The 25044-nt window shown below is 43.9% G+C and overlaps 1 protein-coding gene across 4 annotated transcripts in view; it reads left to right on the forward strand.

Moving 5' to 3' along the window:
- Positions 1-25044, forward strand: part of LOC141273619 (uncharacterized) — a 251595-nt gene that overhangs the window by 25978 nt on the left and 200573 nt on the right. For all 4 annotated transcript variants that reach the window (XM_073685705.1, XM_073685704.1, XM_073685703.1 and 1 more), the window contains 5 exons: positions 891-981; positions 2170-2649; positions 14850-14888; positions 14960-15034; positions 16516-16554. In XM_073685705.1, coding sequence (XP_073541806.1) covers positions 945-981; positions 2170-2649; positions 14850-14888; positions 14960-15034; positions 16516-16554 — 670 coding nt within the window. In that variant the 5' untranslated portion in view covers positions 891-944. The remainder of the gene's footprint in view (positions 1-890; positions 982-2169; positions 2650-14849; positions 14889-14959; positions 15035-16515; positions 16555-25044) is intronic.

Genomic DNA, 25044 nt, shown 5'->3' on the forward strand with positions numbered 1-25044 from the left:
AAAAGGGCCAACAAGTGCTAAGCATCTCTGGGAACTCCTTCAGGAATGTTGGAAGACCAAATAGCCACCCAAGGTGTATCGTGAAAATAGTATATAAAAGGTTATATCATAGGCCCCAAGGTTGATACAGATTGAGTGCATGAATACCATACAGACCATGTGCCATCACTCAGGAAACCACACTGCCGCGTACCCCGAAACGCGCCTGTATCAACCTTGGGGCCTATGATATAACCTTTTATATACTATTTTCACGATACACCTTGGGTGGCTATTTTGTAATAACAACCAGTCTAACTCTCTAATTTACTGAGATGATGGTATATTCTCTTATATCTATGTATATGATTGAATATTTGGCCCCTTGATTTTCTTACATCATACAGTATATCTGACTTTTTCATTATTAATCTAAAAATTGGCCTCCTGATCTTCCTATATTGTGCATCTGACAATATTACTAAAAATGTATTAGATCTGTACCAACAAGCCATATATACATGCTAGTCTGGATATCTTTTGTATGTAAATTACATTTGATAATACATGTATTGAATTCTTATGTTAATTTTGTATCATGTATTAATTATGTTGCCGCACTAGATTATACCTAGAACCACACTGCCTAAATTTTTAAATGGGTCTTTTTTAGGGGCATATTTTAAAGGGGTGTCTGTTGTTTGTTAAATAAACTTTGTATTGAATAAATCTACTAAAATATATGAATTTTCTGTCATTGATTTATTGTAAATGAGGAATGAGAATTGGTACACCTCTGGTCTGAGCCTTCAGGAACTGCAACTTGCCCATCTGCGCAAACCCCAAATGTTTGCACTTAATATCACATTGTATTGATGATGCCTTCCCTTTTTTTATTTCATACTTTATAGAGGCACCTAACAAAAATTACCTTTGAGGGGACACACTTATGAATTTGAACAGTCATGGACATGTGCCTAGACTGTGGAGAAACTTCACGTGGTAAGTATAAAGTGCTGAATAGATTACCTAATACTCCATCATGTCATGTAATGAGGACGGATGATAGAAAATCATATTAAATCAATAGGATTAAAATAAAAAAAAAAATATTCTGTTTAGGCAAACAATTGTGCATGGCCGGGAATCTGCTGCAAATAGCCTGTTTGGGAAACGCTGAAGTTGCTGCACAAGTCGTCCTTATTGCAGCAAAATGTAATTCTTAGGAACTAGCCAAATTTTGCTACTTATATCCTGCATAATAATACATAATACACAATAACATACTCTATAAGTAATGGAGCCATGCAGTACTGATGTAGAGTATAATGGTCCGATATCATACAAAATAAATAGTGTCATCATCCTATACTCAAAGCTAATAGCCAATGAATAATGCTATCAGAATGATTAAACAATATGGTTTATAGTTTATCTTCTTCAATTATCATAACAATATGTGGCCAGGATACACTAACTGACATTTTTTGTCCCAAAGAAAAGACTCACCAGCGATCCAATACAGCAGCCATATTACCCCCCCCTCCCCCGGCAGCAGAAACAAATATCCCAATGCAGCGCACATAATACCCCCTTGTAGCACCAAATATCACAGTGCAACACACAACAGATTCTAATCATCAGCCATCACTGTGCAGCACAAAACAGCTTCCCAGCAGCACCAAACTAATGCCAGAATTGCATACTAGGCTGAGGCTGCCAGGTTTGCTAGGCTTGGGAAGGTTCTGCACAAGTCCAGATTACAGTGTGGCTGATGGCGAATGTAAGAAGACGTGATGAGGACCGGATAGGTGGTGGTAAGAAACGGAGGAGCTGGAGAAGTGAGTATAAGGGCTTTGTTAAACATTTTGAGGGCCTTCTACGGTTCAGAAAAATTGTGGCCACCATTTTGTTGAATCCATGCGGAAGCGAATTACAAAAAAATCTGCCTTTTGGCATATGCAGATTTTAGTAAAAGTCAAGTAGAATTCATTTCCACCCAAATTTATTTGCTCATCTTTACTTTTTACCTTTTAACGTGGATCAAATAATTAAAAACAGTGAAATATACAGTATTATATGGATAACAATAAAATATTTATTTTTTCAGTAGATGAATAAGTGTAGCAATGTATCATGGTTCTATATTTATATAGTGACACACTTTTATGATAAATCTTTTATTTACAGGTGGACATATTTTCCATCAACCATACTGCTGTGACACTTACATTGTAACACTACCATTCCCTGAGAATGCAAATCAAGAAAGGATTGATAATTTAATAAGCGAAAAAATTGTTCAGCCGCTGGAGGAAGAAAGAATTAAGTGCTATTATGGCTCAAGAGAATTAATTTCAGGACACAACTTTATGGAAGCTATCACAAAACCACTCCCTGTAGTACCTACTATCATCATGCCTGTCTACAAGGACAGGTCATTTAGGCAAATCTGCAAACATCTATTAATTCCAAATTACCTAAGCAAAATGGTATTTCTTCACTTTGACTCAAGTTGCCTATTCCTACCTGGGGGAAGAATAAACTATACATGTCTGAACTTTTATGATGAGTACACATTACCAAAATTGATTCGCATCATTAGAGAAAAGGCAAACCAAGTACCAGTGCACAAGCGGAAAATGTGTTTTGAACTTGGAAGTGATATTGGTAAGTAACATATCTTCTACAAATTCGATATTTGCATCATTTGAAAATAAAAAAAATTCTATATATATACTGCCAAACTTTTAAAAAATGTTACTGCTTTTTTCAGCAGAAATAACAGCATGAGCCGAATCTGGTCTTATAGTTTATTACCATCTGAGTTATGGTGCTCAGCTGCAATACCAGGCATAGTCCATGCACCTTGATGAAGCAGCATCGGGGTAATGGATGGTGTGATGTTTGGCAGATATGGCTTATGGTTGGAAATGGAAATTCGTAGTTTCACGTGAATTCGAAAACTTTGACATTTCATTCGCAGTTCAAAAAAAAAAAGACTTGCCCATTTCCATTTCACACACTGCTGAAGCATCAGAGAGTGGGCTAATGTCATTTTCCCTCCCCATAATGCCATCTTACAGATTGTTATACCTTGAACAGTGAAGGTCAGTATTGGGCCATCACAGATCAGCAGTTCTCAGCAGAGCACACTTTGTACGGCAGAGTCACTTTCCATCTCCTGAATCACTGTGTAAGTCTCTCTCTCCTGTAGAGTGTAAGCATGCTGCAAGTGGATCCGCAAATCGGAGTGAACGGACGCATACAAGTTTATGGGTTCATGTAAAACATCGGACTCCATTCGGATGTTATCCAAGTATAGTCCGATTTAAGCAGACAGAGAATGCAGAAGATGCAGAAATTAAGTTCAAAAGTAGCAAAACATAAAGTTATATCAATGTGATATCATTGTAATCATACTGACTTGAAGAATGAAGTTGTCTTATTGCTTTCACCACATGGTGATAGGCATAAAAAATAAATAAATAAGTAGAAACTATTTATGAATTACTGATTTTTGTTCATTTTGCCACCCAAAAATTGGAAAAAAATGATTCAAAAGTGTTACAATATGTAATCCAATATGGTACCCATAAAAACTCCAACTCATCCTACAAAATACAAGCCCTCGCACAGCTCTTTAGATGGAAAAATAAAAAAGTTATAGCTCTCAGAATAGGGTGATGAAAAAAAAAGTGTTTTAGAGCGCAAAAATAGCAATTTGACTTCATTTTTAAAAATGCAAAAGAAAATATCCCAAAATCCACATATTTAACTGCAACTGTCTACCTCACAAAGTGTACAACATATCGCAAACATATTTTTTTGCACACTTATTTTATTAGTTAAATTTCTTTATATCCTTACCCCTCACACCAATTCAGCGCCCTGTTACAGATGCTGGCGTTTTGAATATGTACTTACTTTGTACTTTTTGCCATGTTCTTGTTTGGAAGGTTTTTTGATTTTTTTTTAACAAATACACTAGGTGCACAATTAGGCAATTTGTTTTTTGGATGATTAATTTTATTATTGAACAACTATGCTGTCAGTCAATCCAAAAGGTTAATTAACCTGAAACCTGAAAGTTTCAAAAAGTAAAAGTGAGGTTTTGTTTTTCTTAGGAGAATATCTGTGTGTGAAGAATTATTGGGCAACTATTTGTAAGCAGAATTATTATGCAAAAAAAAAGAAAAATGTAAATTTTCCCATCTCAATTGTTTATTTTCATCTGTTAAACTGAGAATCCTAACCAAACAACTAAAATTGTAAAAAAATACATTTCTAACATTTCAAAATAAATATCAGTGACCAACATGAGCCTCTCCTCTTTTCAATAATAGTCATAAGCCTTCCATCCGTGGAGTCTGTCAGTTTCCTAATTTGTTAACATCAACTTTTTGGGCAGCAACAGCTACAGCTTCCCAGACACTGTTCAGAGTGGTGGACTGTTTTCCTTCACTAAATCTCCCATTTAAGGTGAGGAAGGTGGCCATGTTATTATTTTTATTCTGGCCTTTACTGGCTAGCCAGTCAGTGGAGACTTCAATAAAAGTGACGGAGCATTGTCCTACATAAAAATGATGGATTTGTTGAAAGATGCAGACTGTACTGCTGCTTGAAGAAAGTGTCTTTGGGAATACTGGCAGTAGATTTGGGAGTTGATTGTTTAGTCCATCCTGACCTAAAAAGGCCCAACTAGCTCATCTTTAATAATACCAGTCAATAGCAGTACTAACCTCCGCCTTGCTGACATCTGATTCGAAGTGAAGGTTTATGCTGATCCAGTCCATAAAACAGAAAAACCTATCTTCAGATATTTCTTGACCCGTTGTTGATGCTTTAACTTCTGTCCCTTGTTCAGTGGTGGTCAGGTTTCAGCATTCCTCCCCTCAATCATGTTTTTGAGCACTGAACACCTTGTACTTCTGGGCCTCCAGGGAGGTTGCAGTTCTGGAATATGACAGCACTGGAGGATAATGGATCCCTGGTCTCTTCACGTTTGATTTTTCTCAAATCCTTGGTTGTTAATGTTCGTCTTTTTTTCTCAACAAACTGTTTTTACAACCCTGTTGACTATTTGCAAAAAAAAAAAGATGGTTCTTTTATTACGCTTCAATATCTTAGTGTCAGGAATCGTAGCTTCGTACCTGAGCGGGCCCCTTGCACTCCTGGAAGAGTTCTGACTCTCCAGGGGGTCCCCCATCGCTCTTCACTTGCCATGGGGGGCGAGGTGTCACCTCCGGGGGCATAGCTAACGGCGGTGCTCTGTCAGTCCGGATATCGCATTCTAGGAGATACACTCCTAGCATAACTGGGAGGCAGGACGCAGCTGCTCCCAGCGATTATGCTGTACAGGGACCCCAGAACGCCAGGTCCCCTGGTGATAGCTGCTGCCAGCAAGTGCGGGACGCCATACCTGCTGGGGCAGCCAGGTGGTGGGAGGTTTCCTTCAGTCTTCTCTCTCCTCCTCTGGTGTCTCTGTGGCCTGGGAGTGGAGATTGGGCGATGCCCCAGGGTGGTTAGGTGACTGCTGGGAGGCAGATTTAAACCTGCCATTTCCTCCTTTTGTTGTTGATTATTCTCAGTTCTGGTGGGTGGTGAAGGTCAGTGTTTCTGTGCTTCTCAGGTGGTTCATGCTTTGGTGCCTGTGTTTGGTTTATCACTGTTCACCTTAGTTTATGCTATTGCACTGCAGTTTTTGGTTCTCGTATGTTGGTCCTGACTGCTGTTTGTGTGTTCGGTCACCAGCCACCGTACTGCTCTGCGCCTGGAAAGGGCTCTACTAAAGTTCCCACTTGCCAGGACCAGGAGGCCGGTGCAGAGTATACCCGGCTCAAAAGGGTGTGCGGCAGTGCAACGGCAAGCACCAAATGTGACCGACACACTACTCTTGCTGACTAGCAGTGGGTCACTTCACCATCACCCAGCATTACACATAGCTAGCAATTTCAAGATTTCTGTAATACTTTTTTTTTACTTTGTTCCACTATGGGACTTTAACATAGAGTTGTTTGATCAGTGGTATGCATCTATGCAATACTTCTGTACTATAATGCATTAAACTGTTAGGTTTTATGCTGATGTATAGCCTTTTAGATTTTATTGCTAGCATGGCTGAATAGTCTCCTGTAGATATGGCCAAAGGTCGAACACCATATTAAGGCCTTTTGTTGCGATAGCAACTGTCTGCACTCCACTATTGCATCACGGTGGTGGGGGGAGAGGGTACTGAATACAGAAGGAGCTCTCTCCCTCTGTCAATCATCTAGATTTAGTTTATAAGTGCAAGGAAACAATTATTCTACATAAAGTAAGAGTTTTATACATATATACAGTACAGACCAAAAGTTTAGACACACCTTCTCATTTAAAGATTTTTCTGTATTTTCTTGACTATGAAAATTGTACATTCACACTGAAGGCATCAAAACTATGAATTAACACATGTGGAATTATATACTTAACAAAAAAAGTGTGAAACAACTGAAAATATGTCTTATATTCTAGGTTCTTCAAAGTAGCCACCTTTTTGATGACTGCTTTGCACACTCTTGGCATTCTCTTAATGAGCTTCAAGAGGTAGTCACCGGAAATGATCTTCCAACAATCTTGAAGGAGTTCCCAGAGATGCTTAGCACTTGTTGGCCCTTTTGCCTTCACTCTGCGGTCCAGCTCACCCCAAACTATCTCGATTGAGTTCAGGTCTGGTTACTGTGGAGGCCAGGTCATCTGGCGTAGCACCCCATCACTCTCCTTCTTGGTCAAATAGCCCTTACACAGACTGGAGGAGTGTTTGGGGTCATTTGCCTGTTGAAAAATAAATGATGGTGCAACTAAACACAAACCGGATGGAATAGCATGCTGCTGCAAGATGCTGTGGTAGCCATGCTGGTTCAGTATGCCTTCAATTTTGATTAAATCCCCAACAGTGTCACCAGCAAAGCACCCCCACACCATCACACCTCCTCCTCCATGCTTCACGGTGGGAACCAGGCATGTAGAGTCCATCCGTTCACCTTTTCTGCGTTGCATAAAGACACGGTGGTTGGAACCGAAGATCTCAAATTTGGACTCATCAGACCAAAGCACAGATTTCCACTGGTCTAATGTCCATCCCTTGTGTTCTTTAGCCCAAACAAGTCTCTTCTGCTTGTTGCCTGTCCTTAGCAGTGGTTTCCTAGCAGCTATTTTACCATGAAGGCCTGCTGCACAAAGTCTCCTCTTAACAGTTGTTGAAGAGAAGTGTCTGCTGCTAGAACTCTGTGTGGCATTGACCTGGTCTCTAATCTGAACTGCTGTTAACCTGCGATTTCTGAGGCTGGTGAGTCCGATAAACTTATCCTCAGAAGCAGATGTGACTCTTGGTCTTCCTTTCCTGGGGCGGTCCTCATGTGAGCCAGTTTCTTTGTAGTGCTTGCTGGTTTTTGCAACTGCACTTGGGGACACTTTCAAAGTTTGCCCAATTTTTCGGACTGACTGACCTTCATTTCTTAAAGTAATGATGGCCACTCATGTTTCTTTTTTTTGTTTTTTTTCTTGCCATAATACAAATTCTAACAGTCTATTCAGTAGGACTATCAGCTGTGTATCCACCTGACTTCTGCACAACACAACTGATGGTCCCAACCCCATTTAGAAGGCAAGAAATCCCACTTATTAAACCTGACAGGGCACACCTGTGAAGTGAAAACCTTTTCCGGTGACTACGTCTTGAAGCTCATCAAGAGAATGCCAAGAGTGTGCAAAGCAGTCATCAATAGTGTTGAGCCACCCCCGTAGTGTTCGGGTTCGGTACGGTTCGTCGAACACCGGGATGTTCGAGGAACTGTTCGTCGAACTGTTCGTCGAACACCTTAGAACACCGTCGAACACCGTTAAAACCAATGGCAGGCAAACAAAAACACATAGAAACACATAGAAAACACCTTCAAAGGTGTCCAAAAGCTGACAAACTGCTCAGAAGACACTCTCTTTAAAAAAGCCGGCCGCAAATTCAGCAGCGGCATACACCGGTACCCGACAATTTAGACAAGAAGGAATAGAGCATCACACATGGATTAGATAGATAGAAACATGTCAGTCACACATATAAGAAGCACAGTGACAGTGTTGCTTACTGTACCTGTCATTTAGTGTAAAGGATTTATTTAAAAAAATAATAGTGTTTTCATGCACCGTCTCTTTAAAAAAGCTGGCAGGCAATTCAGCAGCGGTACCCGACAATTTAGAACAGAAAGAATAGAGCTTCACACATAGATTAGATAGATAGAAACATGTCAGTCACATATATAAGAAGTACAGTGACAGTGTTGCTTACTGTACTTGTCATTTAGTGTAAAGGATTTATTTAAAAAAATAATAGTGTTTTCATGCACCGTCTCTTTAAAAAAGCCGGCCGGCAATTCAGCATCTGTACCCGACAATTTAGAACAGAAAGATAGAGCATCACACATAGATTAGATAGATAGAAACATGTCAGTCAGATATATAATAAGTACAGTGATAGTGTTGGTTACTGTACTTGTCATTTAGTGTTAAAATAAAGGATTTATTTAAAAAAAAATTAGCGTGGGGTTCCCCGTAATTTTAGTCTCTAGCAGAGGTTAAGCAGACGGCTGGGGCAGATGTTTGAAGCCTGGGAAGGGGGTAATACCCATGGAGCTTCCCAGGCTACTAATATCAGCCCCCAGCTGAATACCTAGCCTTTACTAGCTATTAAAATGGGGGACCCCCCCAAAAAATTGACGTGGGGTCCCCCCTATTTTAATAGCTAGCAAAGGCTAGGCAGCCAGCTGGGGGCTGATATTAATAGCTCAGGAAGGGTGCCATGAATATTGGCCCCCTCCCAGGCTAGAAACACCAGCCGTCAGCCGCCCAAGAAATGGCGCATCCACAGGATGCGCCAATTCTGGCACTTAGCTTCGCTCTTCCCACTGCCCTGTAGCGGTGGCAGTGGGGTAATAGGGCTGGGGTTGATGTCAGCTTATAATGCCAGCTGACATCAAGCCCAGGTTAGTAATGGAGAGGCGTCTATAAGACACCCCCATTACTAACCCTATAGTGAAAGTTAAAAAAAACAAAAACACTCAGAATAAAGTCCTTTAATTGAAATAAACACACAATTCTTTATTGTTCTAAATGAAACCATACTTACCGTCGCGCCCATTCCAGCTGAAGCCAACGATCTCCTGCAATAAAAGAAAAATAATAAACCAACCTCATCCTTACCTTTCCATGGTTCCCAGGACAGCTCCAGCTCTGCTACATCGAGATGACAGGCTGGACCGCAGCAGAACGCTGCCATCCAGCCTGTCAACCCGCAGACACTGAGAAGAGCCGGCTTGCTTGCGCACCTCAGTGTCTCGCTGTGACGGCATCCAGATGAGCCGAGGTCATGTCCAATGAACTCGGCTCACCTCATGCACGTCACTGACAGCGTGGGAAAATTATCCTGCACTCAGCGCTTCAGCGTGGGAGAATTCTCACGCTGAAGCGCTGAGTGCAGGAGAATTTTCCCACGCTGTCAGTGACGTGCATGAGGTGAGCTGAGATCATTGGACATGAACTCACCTCATGCACGTCACTGACAGCGTGGGAAAATTCTCACGCTGAAGCGCTGAGTGCAGGAGAATTCTCCCACGCTGTCAGTGACGTGCATGAGGTGAGGTCATGTCCAATGAACTCAGCTCACCTCATGCACGTCACTTACAGCGTGGGAGAATTCTCCTGCACTCAGCGCTTCAGCGTGAGAATTTTCCCACGCTGTCAGTGACGTGCATGAGGTGAGCCGAGTTCATTGGACATGACCTCGGCTCATCTGGATGCCGTCACAGCGAGACACTGAGGAGCGCAAGCAAGCCGGCTCTTCTCAGTGTCTGCGGGATGACAGGCTGGATGGCAGCGTTCTGCTGCGGTCCAGTCAGTCATCTCGATGTAGCAGAGCTGAAGCTGTCATGGGAACCATGGAAAGGTAAGGATGATGTTGGTTTATTATTTTTCTTTTATTGCAGGAGATCGTTGGCTTCAGATGGAATGGGCGTGATGGTAAGTATGGTTTAATTTAGAACAATAAAGAATTGTGTGTTTATTTAAATTAAAGGACTTTATTCTGGGTGTTGTGTTTTTTTTAAATACTTTACTTGAAATTCATGGCGGTCATGTCTAATACTGGCGTGACCCCATGAATTTTGGGCTTAGGGCCAGCTGATAATACCAAGCTGGCCTTAACCCCTTTATTACCCAGTGAGCCACCGCACCAGGGCCCTGGATGAGTTGGGTACAGCGCCAGAAGATGGCGCTTCTATGAACGCGCCATTTTCCGGGGTGGCTGCGGACTGCAATTTGCAGCGGGGGGGGGGGCCCAGAAAGCTTGGGCCTCCCTGCGCTGCAGATTCCAGCCCCCAGCTGCCTAGTTGTACCTGGCTGGACACAAAAATAGGGCGAAGCCCCACGTATTTTTTTTTAAATTATTTCATGAAATTCATGAAATAATTAAGAAAAAAAGGCCTTCCCTATATTGTTGTGTCCGGCCAGGTACAAATAGGCAGCTGGTGGTTGGGGGCAGCCCGTTCCTGCCTGCTGTACCTGGCTGGACACAAATATAGTGCGAAGCCCCACGTCAATTTTTTTTAATTATTTCAGGAAATTCATGAAATAATTAAAAAAAAATTGACGTGGGGCTTCGCACTATATTTGTGTCCAGTCAGGCGCAACAGGCAGGAACGGGCTGCCCCCAACCACCAGCTGCCTATTTGTACCTGGCCGGACACAACAATAAAGGGAAGCCCTTTTTTTTTTAAATTATTTCATGAAATAATTAAAAAAAAATTGACGTGGGGCTTCGCACTATATTTGTGTCCAGTCAGGCGCAGCAGGCAGGAACGGGCTGCCCCCAACCACCAGCTGCCTATTTGTACCTGGCCGGACACAACAATATAGGGAAGCCCTTTTTTTTTAAAATTATTTCATGAAATAATTTTAAAAAAATTGACGTGGGGCTTTGCACTATATTTGTGTCCAGCCAGGTACAGCAGGCAGGAACGGGCTGCCCCCAACATCCAGCTGCCTATTTGTACCTGGCCGGACACAACAATATAGGGAAGCCCTTTTTTTTTTAAATTATTTCATGAAATAATTAAAAAAAAAATTGACATGGGGCTTCGCACTATATTTGTGTCCAGCCAGGTACAGCAGGCAGGAACGGGCTGCCCCCAACCAACAGCTGCCTATTTGTACCTGGCCGGACACATCAATATAGGGAAGCCCTTTTTTTCTTAATTATTTCATGAAATAATTTAAAGAAAATTGACGTAGGGCTTCGCCCTGTTTTTGTGTCCAGCCAGGTACAACTAGGCAGCTGGGGGCTGGAATCCGCAGCGCAGGGAGGCCCAAGCTTTCTGGGCCACCCCCGCTGCAAATTGCAGTCCGCAGCCACCCCGGAAAATGGCGCGTTCATAGAAGCGCCATCTTCTGGAGCTGTACCCAACTCATCCAGGGCCCTGATGCGGTGGCTCACTGGGTAATAAAGGGGTTAGGGCCAGCTTGGCATTATCAGCTGGCCCTAAGCCCGAAATTCATGGGGTCACGCCAATATTAGACATGACCACCATGAATTTCTAGTAAAGTATTTAAAAAAACCACAACACCCAGAAAAAAGTCCTTTAATTGAAATAAACACACAATTCTTTATTGTTCTAAATTAAACCATACTTACCGTCACGCCCATTCCAGCTGAAGCCAACGATCTCCTGAAATAAAAGAAAAATAATAAAGCAACATCATCCTTACCTTTCCATGGTTCCCATGACAGCTTCAGCTCTGCTACATCGAGATGACAGGCTGGACCGCAGCAGAACGCTGCCATCCAGCCTGTCATCCCGCAGACACTGAGAAGCGCAGGCTTGCTTGCGCTCCACAGTGTCTCTCTGTGAGGGCATCCAGATGAGCCGAGTTAATGTCTAATGAACTCGGCTCACCTCATGCACATCACTGACAGCGTGGGAAAATTCTCCTGCACTTAGCGCTACAGCGTGGGAGAATTCTCACGCTGAAGCGCTGAGTGCAGGAGAATTTTCCCACGCTGTCAGTGACGTGCATGAGGTGAGCTGAGTTCATTGGACATGAGCTCACCTCATGCACGTCACTGACAGCGTGGGAGAATTCTCCTGCACTCAGCGCTTCAGCGTGAGAATTTTCCCACGCTGTCAGTGACGTGCATGAGGTGAGCCGAGTTCATTGGACATGAACTCGGCTCATCTGGATGCCGTCACAGAGAGATGCTGAGGAGTGCAAGCAAGCCTGCGCTTCTCAGTGTCTGCGGGATGACAGGCTGGATGGCAGCTTTCTGCTGCGGTCCAGCCTGTCATCTCGATGTAGCAGAGCTGAAGCTGTCGTGGGAACCATGGAAATGTAAGGATGATGTTGCTTTATTATTTTTCTTTTATTGCAGGGGATCGTTGGCTTCAGCTGGAATGGGCGTGATTGTAAGTATGGTTTAATTTAGAACAATAAAGAATTGTGTCTTTATTTCAATTAAAGGACTTTATTCTGGGTGTTTGTGTTTTTTTAACTTTGACTATGGGGTTAGTAATGGGGGTGTCTTATAGACGCCTCTCCATTACTAACCTGGGCTTGATGTCAGCTGGCATTATAAGCTGACATCAACCCCAGCCCTATTACCCCACTGCCACCGCTACAGGGCAGTGGGAAGAGCGAGGCTAAGTGCCAGAATTGGCGCATCCTATGGATGCGCCATTTCTGGGGCGGCTGACGGCTGGTGTTTCTAGCCTGGGAGGGGGCCAATATTCATGGCACCCTTCCTGGGCTATTAATATCAGCCCCCAGCTGTCTGCCTAGCCTTTGCTAGCTATTAAAATAGGGGGGACCCAACGTCAATTTTTTGGGGGGTCCCCCATTTTAATAGCTAGTAAAGGCTATGCATTCAGCTGGGGGCTGATATTAGTAGCCTGGGAAGCTCCGTGGGTATTACCCCTTCCCAGGCTTCAAACATCTGCCCCAGCTGTCTGCTTAACCTCCGCTAGAGCCTAAAATTATGGGGAACCCCACGCCAATTTTTTTTTAAATAAATCCTTTATTTTAACACTAAATGACAAGTACAGTAATCAACACTGTCACTGTACTTCATATATATGTGACTGACATGTTTCTATTTATCTAATCTATGTGTGATGCTCTATTCCTTCCATTCTAAATTGTCGGGTACCGCTGCTGATTTGCCGGCCGGCTTTTTTAAAGAGACGGTGCATGAAAACACTAATATTTTTTTTTAATAAATCCTTTACACTAAATGGCAAGTACAGTAATCAACACTGTCACTGTACTTCTTATATATGTGACTGACATGTTTCTATCTATCTAATCTATGTGTGATTCTCTATTCTTTCTATTCTAAATTGTCGGGTACCGCTGCTGAATTGCCGGCCGGCTTTTTTAAAGAGACGGTGCATGAAAACACTAATATTTTTTTTAGTAAATCCTTTACACTAAATGACAAGTACAGTAACCAACACTGTCACTGTACTTCTTATATATGTGACTGACATGTTTCTATCTATCTAATCTATGTGTGAAGCTCTATTCTTTCGGTTCTAAATTGTCGGGTACCGGTGTATGCCGTTGCTGAATTGCCGGCTTTTCATGTTTCACGGTGAGCACAGTTCCCATCGATTTGGGCAATCACTCTAATGCCACAACCACCATGGCTGTGGCATTACAGTGAGTGGCAGACAATCCCTGCATGATTGGTGCTCTAAATAGCGCCAGACATGCAGGACACGCTTTTGGTGCACGAACAGTTATCGAACATAACCTCGAACAGCCGAATTTTTTGCAAATCGTTCGGGTTCGTCGAACAACTCGAACACCGCCCAAAACAGCTCGAATTTGATATTGGCGAACAGTTCTAGTCGAACACCGCTCATCTCTAGTCATCAAAGCAAAAGGTGGCTACTTTGAAGAACCTAGAATATAAGACATATTTTCAGTTGTTTCATATTTTTTTGTTAAGTATATAATTCCACATGTGTTAATTCATAGTTTTGATGCCTTCAGTGTAAATGTACAATTTTCAAAGTCATGAAAATACAGAAAAATCTTCAAATGAGAAGGTGTGTCCAAACTTTTGGTCTGTACTGTATATACAATCTGTATGTGCGTGTGTATATATAAATATATATATATATATATATATATATATTATTGATATTGTTTGTAACATTGTTCTCATGGTGCTGTTTGGCTATATTTAGGCTATTTTTTTGTCCTGTAGTGTTCTTTAACCTCTTCTTGATATTTTAAATTTGTCATCTTTTTTTTTGTTTTTATCACAATTTATAATAAAGTAATACTGTTCATTAGTTCATTGCACAGCAAAATAATTGACAAATGAAGTCCATGCTTTATTGTGAACAACCACAAAGTGCTTATCAGTATCAACCAAACAACAGGAAAACTGTTTTAATATTACGACCCCAGTGGGGCTTAATCGTTTAGTTTGGATTTAAAATATGATGAATGGAATAGCGGCCTGTACACCTAAGAGGTGATCCTAAGGAATACAGTATATACAGGTCTCCATTTTTTTCAAATTTGGCTTCAAAGTCAGTAAAATGGCCAGTTTACCAAACAGAAACATAGCATGCAGCATGTCTATATCAAGCTTGGGGACTGTAGCCATTCATTTCAATAAAGGGCTAAAATAATTGATCTAATGTAAGTCTTTTTTATCCAACTGGGCTGCTTCTAAAGGCAGAAGGTATTGATTGTCTTGCTTGCCGCTAGGTACGATAATGTCCAAAATATATCCACAACTTTCTAACATTTTTGATTTGATTTTGATTTTTCAGATTCAGCAACATCTACATCTACTCCATCTGAAATAAACGGTAAATTATTTTTATTAAGATTAAGATTAATTATGTTTTAAAATATAATTTAATCAAAGTTCCTTTTGCAGCTCCTTTAAGAAGATTAGATCCATTTAGAAGGTACCACAAATGTCTGGAGTCCAGGATGTCACCTGTACTTGAAGGTATACATAGAAATAAATTGTTTACAAGGGTTTCTTATTATGTGAATGATTGAAAAATCAAGAAAAAATATAAATGGGGTCAAACAAGAGTAGGAAAGTCCATCACCCTTCTCCTTTCTATAATGAGAGAGGGTGTCAAGTAAAAACTAGTAATAACCCAAGATAGGTGATAACTTAATGACCAGTGGTTTTTTTTTAAATTTTGAACTGTTAATCATGGTCTGAAAAAAAGAAATATAGTTTGATTCTACAGGTTAGTTCAAATTGTGACATAGCCAATATGTTTACTTTTTTCACTCTACTATTGTTATACTAATAACAACTTTTTATGGAAAAACATACATTTTGTTTTGCTGCACATGAGGACAGAGACATAGCAAATCAGAAAAACTATACATTTGTAATTGGAGGTATTTGCTAATATTAATATTATTATTACACCTACTACATATTGGGATAGGATCTTGGAGATGGGAATACCCCTTTAATTAATGTTATTAGTTTTTAACTAATAATTAAAAAACGAATTAGTTTTTAAGGGTTGAGACAAAAAAAACAACAACAATTTCATCATTTGATCACTTGCACTATGCTTTAGAATGTATAGCTCATACCTATATAACCTATTCTAGGGATAACTGTTAAAGTGCTACTCATATTTCTTCCATTTATGACTGAGATAGAAATATTTGTTTCTATGCACCAATAATAAGTGGCCGGGCTACAGAAGCTGCTGAGTGGCATGTGCTATACTGTTTCTGTAACTGTCTTAAGGCCCTGTCACACTTAGCGATGCTACAGCGATCCCGACAACGATACGACCTGTCAAGGATCGTTGCTGCGTCGCTATGTGATCGCTGGTGAGCTGTCAAACAGGCAGGCTCACCAGCGATCAGGGGAGCAGCGACATAGTGGAAAGAATCTTTCCACGATGTCCTGCTCCTGCTTACCAGCCTGCTAAAGCAGGAGCAGGCTGGTAACCATGATAAACATCGGGTTACTAGGGGCACACGTGCCCCTAGTAACCCGCTGTTTATCATGGTTACCACTCTGCTACGGTGAGCGGAAGGTTACCGCTCACCGTAGCAGAGTGGTAACCATGATAAACAGCAGGTTACTAAGTGCGCGTGCGCCCCTAGTAACCCGCTGTTTATCATGGTTACCAGCCTGATCGCTGGTCCCGCTGGTCACACACAGCGATGTGTGCTGACCAGCGGGAGGGCAAAGACCAAAAAATGGTCCAGGACACTTTGCAGCGATCAGCGACCTCACAGCAGGGGCCTGATCACTGCAAAGTGTCACACATAGCGACATCGCTGGTGAGGTCACTGTTGCGTCACCAAAACCGTGACTCAGCAGCGATCTCGCTAGCGATCTCGCTATGTGAGACAGGGGCTTTAGAAGTGAATAACTGACATAGGAATACCACTTTAAGTTGGTACCACAATTCTATAGCTTTATATTTAAATTTTCTTTTTCAGAAGGCAACTGTTTTTCCAGTTTAGAACCAGTTGCAGAAGGTAAAACATTTTATTTTCTAAGTCTTTTAACCACAAATTACCTTTTCATTAATATCAAAATACATCAAAATGTACGACTGAGCTATAAATCATTGAGTTTCACAAAAGATGCAGTAACTCACAAGCTTTTTACTGGACGAAGTTTAATTCTCTGCTTGATGTAATACTGTACAGTTAGTTATGCAAATACCATTTAAGTAGAGAAAAGCAAATTTATTCAAGTGGAATTAAATTCTCCTCGAATTTTACAAAAATGTACATTTTCCATAATATGGATTTTTTTGTAATTTGCTTTTAATGAATTCAGCAAATTGGCAGCAAGCTGCAGCCGCCATTTTGCTGAACCGTAGAGGGCCTGAAAAAAGATAAAAATAATAATAAGACTCACCTCACCACTCACCTGTCGTGCTTTCCCCATGGCCCGTTGTCCAGTTTTCTGTGGCTATTTCTTTCTTTTTTCCCGGTCACATGCATATTCTTCTACCTCCTTCACTTTGGGCCTCTGACTTTTCAGTGCACAGAACCATCACTGCAACAGCATGGCATGCAGCCATGACAGAGCCTGGGTCAAGACAGAAATCCCAACCCAGAGTGATTTGGCGAATTCAACTATTAACAGATTTAATCATCTTTGAATACAAGTTAAAGAAGCCCTCGCATCAAAGGTTTTATCCTCTTGATATATTGCAGTCATCATATTATATAGCACTGTGTACTTACAATTGCTCATTTTGCCCTTCTACCAGCTAATTCTTCTCTATTCCTTTAGGTCTATGATATCACGTGATTAAAAACAGACAAGCTGAATCCTTTTAAGTTCTATGTAGAAACAGGGAGTATCTTTTCCCTGTTCCACTGCAAAGTCCCTGGCAGAGGGGAGGTGCAGAGCAGCTGGGTCAAGAGGTGAAGAGCATAGAGCAGAGAAATGAGAAAAATTAACTGGGTAGAAGGGGAAAATGAGCAATTGTAAGTGCACAGTGCTATATAATACGATGACTGCAATATATTAAGAGGATAGAAACTTTGATGGAAGTGCTTCTTAATATACCATACTTGATTGTGATTTACAGCCAGACTCGCCTTCATATTAATAGGTTGGGAGCTGCTCATAGTTGACTGATCTGTTCCATTATGTCAACATTAAGCACAATAAAAAATAAATGACACTATTGTACTGAATGGAAAACAAATGGTGGGCATGAGCAACACTATTCCCAAAAGATAATCACAATGACAATATTTAATGGTTACGTCTCTATAGTAGGCAGCTAAACAGTATATTTGGTTGAGCCAGCAAAAAAAAAATACCAATAATGTAGTCTTTGGAAAGGACAAATGGAACCACAGTGCCAAATCATCATGTTGTTATGTATTTCCTAAACCTTATCTGTAGCCCTGAGTTCTCATTAGGCCACGGCCCCACTATCAGTATTTGGTCAGTATTCGGTCAGTATTTTCTCTTAGGAGTGGGAGACAAAACCAGGAGTGGGTGATAAAGGATGAATTGGTGACTTGTACATAATTGTATTTACTGGTTTAATGAGAACATGCATTTAACATTAGAGCAACAACTAAATGAGTCTGGTGTCAATGTTTGTGGTGGTATTTCAAGTTTTGGTGTTTTAGGACCAATATTTTTTGATGGAACAGTCACAGGAGATAAGTATCTCGAAATTCTAATGAATCAAGTTGTTCCCCAGTTACAGCAACAGCCTAATTCAAATGACCTTTATTTCCAACAAGATGGGGCCCCTCCACATTATTCAAGAGTAGTCCGCGAGTATCTTGATGAAACATTTCCTAATAAATGGATTGGCCGAAGAGGCCCACTTGATTGGTCGGCACGTTCACCAGACTTGACCCCAATGGATTTTTTCTTTTGGGGAGTACTCAAGGACAAAGTTTATAGTCGAAAACCAAAAAGTGTCAGTGATTTGAAAAATTACATAAGAGATGCATTTCAAGAAATTAATACCCAAAGAGACTTGTGCAAAAAAGTTTGTCGAAGTGTAAGCGGCAGACTTCAAAGCTGTGCAAATTGTAATGGAAAACAGTTTGAGCACCTGCGTTGATAAACTGTAAGGGCTTTTGTATTATTGTTCAGAATAAAATGTAATTGTCAATGTTATGCTTGTGTTAGTAAATATAATTTTATATATAAATCAATATAAATGTTATTATTTTCTGGCCACCTACTTTTGGACCACCCTGTATAATTTAAAGGAGTTTTCTCACAAACAAAAGTTCATTTTAATAATTGTCTGTGTCTGACCGTGTACAGAACGTACACACACAGAGGATTCTTTTTCTGAGGTAAAACATTTCCCTGCCTGTTTTAAAACAATATTTTACCTCACGAAATGAATCCTCTGCAATCCCCTGCTGTGATGTCTGTATAGTCTTTTGCTTCCTCCCCTGCCCAGGAGATGTGGTATGTTCTGTACACGGTCAGACACAGACAATTATTAAAATGAACTTTTGTTTGTGGGAAAACCCCTTTAAATACCTCCTTCCCATTAAAGCCAATTTTCTTTTTGCACTGTGTTTTTTTTCCTCTTCTTCTCAAAAAGGCATAACTTTTTATTATTTCATCAATGTAACAGTATGAGGGTCTGTTGCTTTCTGGATGAGTTACATAGATTTGGATGACACCATTCACTTTTACATACAATATACTGTAAAATGAGATTTAAAAAAAAGTGTACAATGGTAAAAAAGGTAATTTCTGCCTGAGCTTTTTAGGGTTTTGTTTTTACAGCAGTTTGTGTGCAGAAAAATGACCCTGGAACATAATTCCCTGGTCTGTAAAATTACAGACACACCAACATTTCTTATTTCTCTGTTTTTATTTATTTTTTTTACTGTTCTTTAGATATTTTTTAGTAACTCAATGATACTTGATAGCTTGTACTATGTACTGAAAAATTTTAGTATTGCAGTGTGTGGTTAAATATCCTATGAAGCTCAGCATGTGAACCTTCAGTATGCCCTGGGTGCCATATGATTGTGTTACAAAGGATTCAATTGGTGCCCGAGTGGACCCCTCCCCCTATTACAACAATTTAAATGCTGCAAGTGAGAGCTGTGGGCACCCACCGAGTGACATACATGTTAGTCAGGAAAGGGATAAAAAAAAAATATAAGGAATATATTATTTAGTCCACACTGGTTAACCAAAATATATCTTGTTACGGATCCGGGTGGTGGAACCTCTGTGCTGCGGTGCAAGGAGGGACCCAGAGGGGCGTAACTAAGTATCAACCCGGACCAACCCTGGTCGTACGGCGGCTAACGACTCCGTGACCAGGGAGGGACCGAGCAGAGGGACCAGGTGCTACTCTGGGGACGACCTTGTAAGAGAGCAGGTGACTCCCACGGTACAGATGGCAGGGACTGACCGGAATTGCAGATGGGCACAGCAGACAGGCTGGCGAGCAGAAGCCTTCAGGTAGACTATCAGGTAGACACGGCAAGTGACGGCAGGAGTCTCTAGGTAGGCTGGCAGGTGGTCACGGCAAGTGACGGCAGGAGCCTCCGGGTAGGCACAGCAGGTAACAAGCGGGTAACAGGCAGGTGCTCCCAGGTGAGCGGGCCGGCAGGCACGGCAGGTAACAGGCAAGTAACAGGCAGGTAACAGGCTGGCGGGCAGGACTGGTAGTCAGGCTAGCAGCGGGACCTGAGGGCTGAAGCAGAGGTAAGAAAGACTGTGCAACAACTTTTGCTCGGGCACCTCCATTTTGGAGGAGGTGCCTTATATATGGGAGGGCCCTCGGCTATTGGCCGGGGACTCCTTAGGATGGCGCGCGCGACCCCTTTAAGAGGGAGCGCGCGCGCACCCTAAGCACAGTGCCCGGGGAGCTGCGCGCGCCGGCAGCAGGAAGAGGAGCGCTGGAGAACCCAGAGCAGGGAGCGCGGGGAGCGAGGAGGTGAGTGGGATGGCGTATCTGACTGGCAGGGGGCAGAGACGCCGATGCTACAGTACCCCCCCTTTACGCCCCCTCTTTTTTAGGCCAAAAAGGAATTTTTCAAGGAGAAGCGGGGCATGAATGTTCTCCCTGGATTCCCAAGTTCTCTCCTCTGGACCAAACCCCTTCCAATCCATTAGAAAAAGGGTCTTTCCTCTTACCCTCTTACTGGCCAGAATGTTCTCTACCTAAAAAACGTCCTCAGCGGCATCCAGAGCAGTGGGAGTACCTGGATAGTTGGAAAAAGAGTTAAACACAACTGGTTTGAGGAGAGATACATGGAAGGAGCTGGGAATCCGTAAGGTGGCCGGGAGTTTTAACTTGTAGGCCACTGGGTTGATTTGTTTGAGAACTTCAAATGGACCGGTGAACCGAGGACCCAACTTATAGGAGGGTATTTTGAGTCGGACATGTTTGGAAGAGAGCCAGACTTTATCTCCCGGGCGGAATTGAGGCGGATCCAGATGTCTCTTGTCAGCATGTCTCTTCATCCGTTCGGAGGACTAAAGAAGTGCGGACCTAGTATTCTCCCAAATGGTGGAGAATTCGCTGACAAGAGCCTCTGCGGCAAGGTTGTCCACGTAGGCGGAGATGGGAAACGGAATCCGGGGAAGTTGACCGTAGACCACGAAGAATGGGGATTTAGAAGTAGATTCGCTCTCATGGTTGTTGTAGGAGAACTCGGCCCATGGTAGGAGCTCCACCCAATCGGTATGGTGAGCGTTAACAAAGTGCCGGAGGTAGCTGGTAAGGATTTGGTTGATACGCTCCACTTGGCCATTGGACTGTGGATGGTAAGTGGAGGAGAAATCCAAGGTGACATCCAGTAGCTTACAGGTAGCTCTCCAGAAACGTGAGGTGAACTGAACCCCTCGATCCGACACAATGTGGAGGGGTAGGACATGGAGACGGAAGATATGACAGAAGAAATCCTTGGCCAACTCCGATGCAGACGGGAGACCAGGCAGAGGGATGAAGTGGGCCATCTTAGAAAAGCGGTTGGCGACCACCCAAATGACAGTACAACCGGCAGAAACAGGGAGATCAGTGATAAAGTCCATGGCAATGTGCTGCCACGGGGCAGCAGGCATGGGAAGAGGCAGGAGGCGACCGGCTGGAAGATGTCTGGGAACTTTGTTGCGGCCACAGGACGAACAGGCCGAGACGAAGTCTACCACATCCTTGCACAGGGTAGGCCACCAGTAATGCAGGGCAATGAGCAGGAAGGTCTACTTTTGGCCAGCATGGCCGGCTAGTTTAGATGAATGACCCCAGTGAAGAACCTTCTCACAATCTGGTACCCCTACAAACGTCTTACTGGGTGGAAGACGAGTCAGATCCAAGGGGGCCACATTCATCACTTTGGAGGGGTCGATGATGTGCATAGGCTCCTCCTCTTGATCGGAGGACAGGAAGGATCGGGACAAGGCGTCGGCTTTGACATTCTTGTCCGCCAGGCGGAAATGTAGGATAAAGTCGAAGTGGGCAAAGAACAAAGACCACCGGGCCCTGATTGAATCTTTGGGCATTCTGGAGATATGCCAGGTTTTTGTGATCCGTATAGATGATCACCGGGTATAGAGCCCCTTCAAGCAGGTAATGCCACTCCTCCAGCACCAATTTAACGGCTAACAGTTCTTGGTCTCCTATGGAGTAGTTGTGCTCAGACGATGAGAAGAGTTTGGAGAAGAAGCCGCAGGTTACCATTCTCGCAGAAGAAGATCTTTGGGTGAGCACCGCTCCGGCTCCGGAGGAGGAAGCATCAACCTCCAGGAAGAACTGTTTGTTGCAGTCCGGACGGTGCAGCACAGGGGCAGAGGAGAAGGCTTGCTTTAAGGAAAGGAAAGCCTCCTCAGCTTCGGGAGGCCATTCCTTGGGATTTGCTCCCTTACGGGTGAGCGCAGAAATGGGAGCAGTCCGGGAAGAGAAGTGCGGGATGAAGAGACGATAGTAGTTGGCGAAGCCCAGGAATCGCTGAATCGCCTTCAACCCCTCCGGTTGGGGCCACTTTAGGACAGCAGAGAGCTTCTCGGGATCCATTCGTAGACCTGTCTGGGAGATAACATAGCCCAGGAATGGAAGAGAAGTCTGCTTGAAGAGGCACTTCTCAAATTTTGCATAGAGGTAATTCTGCCTGAGCCTAAGCAGGACCTGACGAACATCCCTCCGGTGTGTGGGAAGATCAGGAGAGAAGACCAAGATGTCGTCCAGGTACACCACCACGCAAGAATATAGAAGGTCACGGAAGATGTCGTTGACTAATTCTTGGAAGACGGCGGGAGCATTGCAGAGACCGAAGGGCATCACACGGTATTCATAGTGACCGTCTCGGGTATTGAATGCCGTCTTCCACTCGTCTCCTTGACGGATCCGGACCAGGTTATATGCCCCACGTAGATCTAGCTTGGTAAAGATCCTAGCTCCCCTAAGATGGTCACACAACACGGAGATGAGCGGCAGGGGGTATTTGTTTTTGACTGTGATTTGGTTGAGTCCTCTATAATCAATACAGGGGCGTAATGAACCATCTTTCTTCTTGACGAAGAAGAATCCGGCTCCAGCCGGAGAAGTAGATTTCCGGATGAATCCCCTGGCCAGATTCTATTCGATGTACTCCGACATGGCCCGGGTCTCGGCCGACGACAATGGGTAAATGCGCCCACAGGGTGGAGTGGCACCGGGTACCAGGTCGATCGGGCAATCATATGGCCTATGAGGTGGCAGTGTCTCTGCTTCCTTTTTACCAAAGACATCTGCATAGCACCAGTAAGGAGCCAGTAGACCGGGTAAATTAGTCGGGGTAGGTGGAGGACGAGCTGGGCGAGCTGGGCGAACTGGAGCCAGGCAGGTCTTATGGCAATCCTGCCCCCAACGGAGTACTTCACCGGATTGCCAGTTCAGCACGGGTTCATGTCTCTGAAGCCAGGGTAGACCTAGCAATAGGGGGTGAGAGAGACCAGACAGCACATGGAAGGAGATCCTCTCAGAGTGCAGCATTCCCACCTGCAGGGTTATAGGTTCTGTGACGAGCAGGATGGTTACCGGAAGGAGTCTTCCATCCACGGAGGCGACTGCCAACGGTTCAGCCAGAGGTTTGGTGGGAATCCGATATCTCTCTACCAGGGACTGGAAAATGAGGTTTCCAGCAGCTCCAGAATCCAGGTGAGCAATTTCAAAGTGACGGTTCTCTCCCCAGGAGATAGAGACAGACAAAGTCAGGGATGGAGAGGGCTTACTTTTGCCTAGGACGACCTCTCCGAGCGGTCCTAGATACTGGAGTTTCCCGGCTTCTCCGGGCAGGAACGGATGAAGTGCTCCTTACTGCCACAATAGAAACAGCTCCGCTCCGCTCGGCGTGACTCTTGGCGAGATTTGACCATCTTGGTCTGGTCGATCTGCATAGGTTCGGGCGAGTGCGCCCCGGGAGTGGCTGGTTGAGAGGCAGGTCTCTGGAAAGTAGGAGCAAGGCGAGGAAACTTTCTTTCCCGGGTAGTCTCTTTAGCACGTTCCAGGAAACGGATGTCGATCCGGGTAGCGAGTGACACCAGCTCATCCAAGGTGGCAGGAATGTCCCGGCCGGCTAACTCATCCTTAATCCGACCGGAAAGGCCCTCCCAGAAGGTAGACACCAGGGCCTCGTTGCCCCAGGTCAGCTCAGAAGCAAAGGTACGTAAGCGTATGGCATACTGGTGAGACTCCCTTGGAGGAGACGGAGCAATGAGGAGGCAGTAGAAATTCTTCGTACGGGCTCATCGAAGACCTTCCGGAAAGCAGAGAGGAAAGCCGGAAGATCAGACACCAGGGAATCCCCTCTCTACCATAGGCGGTTGAGCCATGCCAGTGCTTCCCCGGTGAGGTGAGACATGATGAACGCCACCTTGGCCCGGTCGGAGGGAAATTGATGTGCCAAAAGTTCAAAGTGCAGCATGCACTGGTTCAGAAAGCCCCGACATGAGACGGGGTCACCTCCAAAATGAGGAGGCGCAGAAATCCGGGGACCTGGGCTGGTTGCCGTGGTATTGGTGGGCAGCGTTGCTGCTGGAGTGGGAGTCGCATGACTCGAGGCGGACACAGGTGGGACAGATAGCGTGTCCAGACGGGAGTTGACATTCCGCAGATAGTTCAGGATGGTTTCCTGTTGGGTTCTCTGACGAGAGACCTCCTGGTACAGGTCAGTAAGCGAGGGGGCTTGGGGGCCACCGGGTTCCATGGCCCGAGCAAACTGTTACGGATCCGAGTGGTGGAACCTCTGTGCTGCGGTGCAAGGAGGGACCCAGAGGGGTGTAACTAAGTATCAACCCGGACCGACCCTGGTCGTACGGCGGCTAACAACTCCGTGACCAGGGAGGCACCGAGCAGAGGGACCAGGTGCTACTCTGGGGACGACCTTGTAAGAGAGCAGGTGACTCCCACGGTACAGATGGCAGGGACTGACCGGAATTGCAGATGGGCACAGCAGGCAGGCTGGCGAGCAGAAGCCTCCAGGTAGGCTATCAGGTAGACACGGCAAGTGACGGCAGGAGTC

This window comes from Phyllobates terribilis, unplaced genomic scaffold (genome assembly GCF_046119375.1).
Source record: "Phyllobates terribilis strain yellow unplaced genomic scaffold, ASM4611937v1 Scaffold_5__5_contigs__length_657084704, whole genome shotgun sequence".
NCBI lineage: Eukaryota > Metazoa > Chordata > Amphibia > Anura > Dendrobatidae > Phyllobates > Phyllobates terribilis.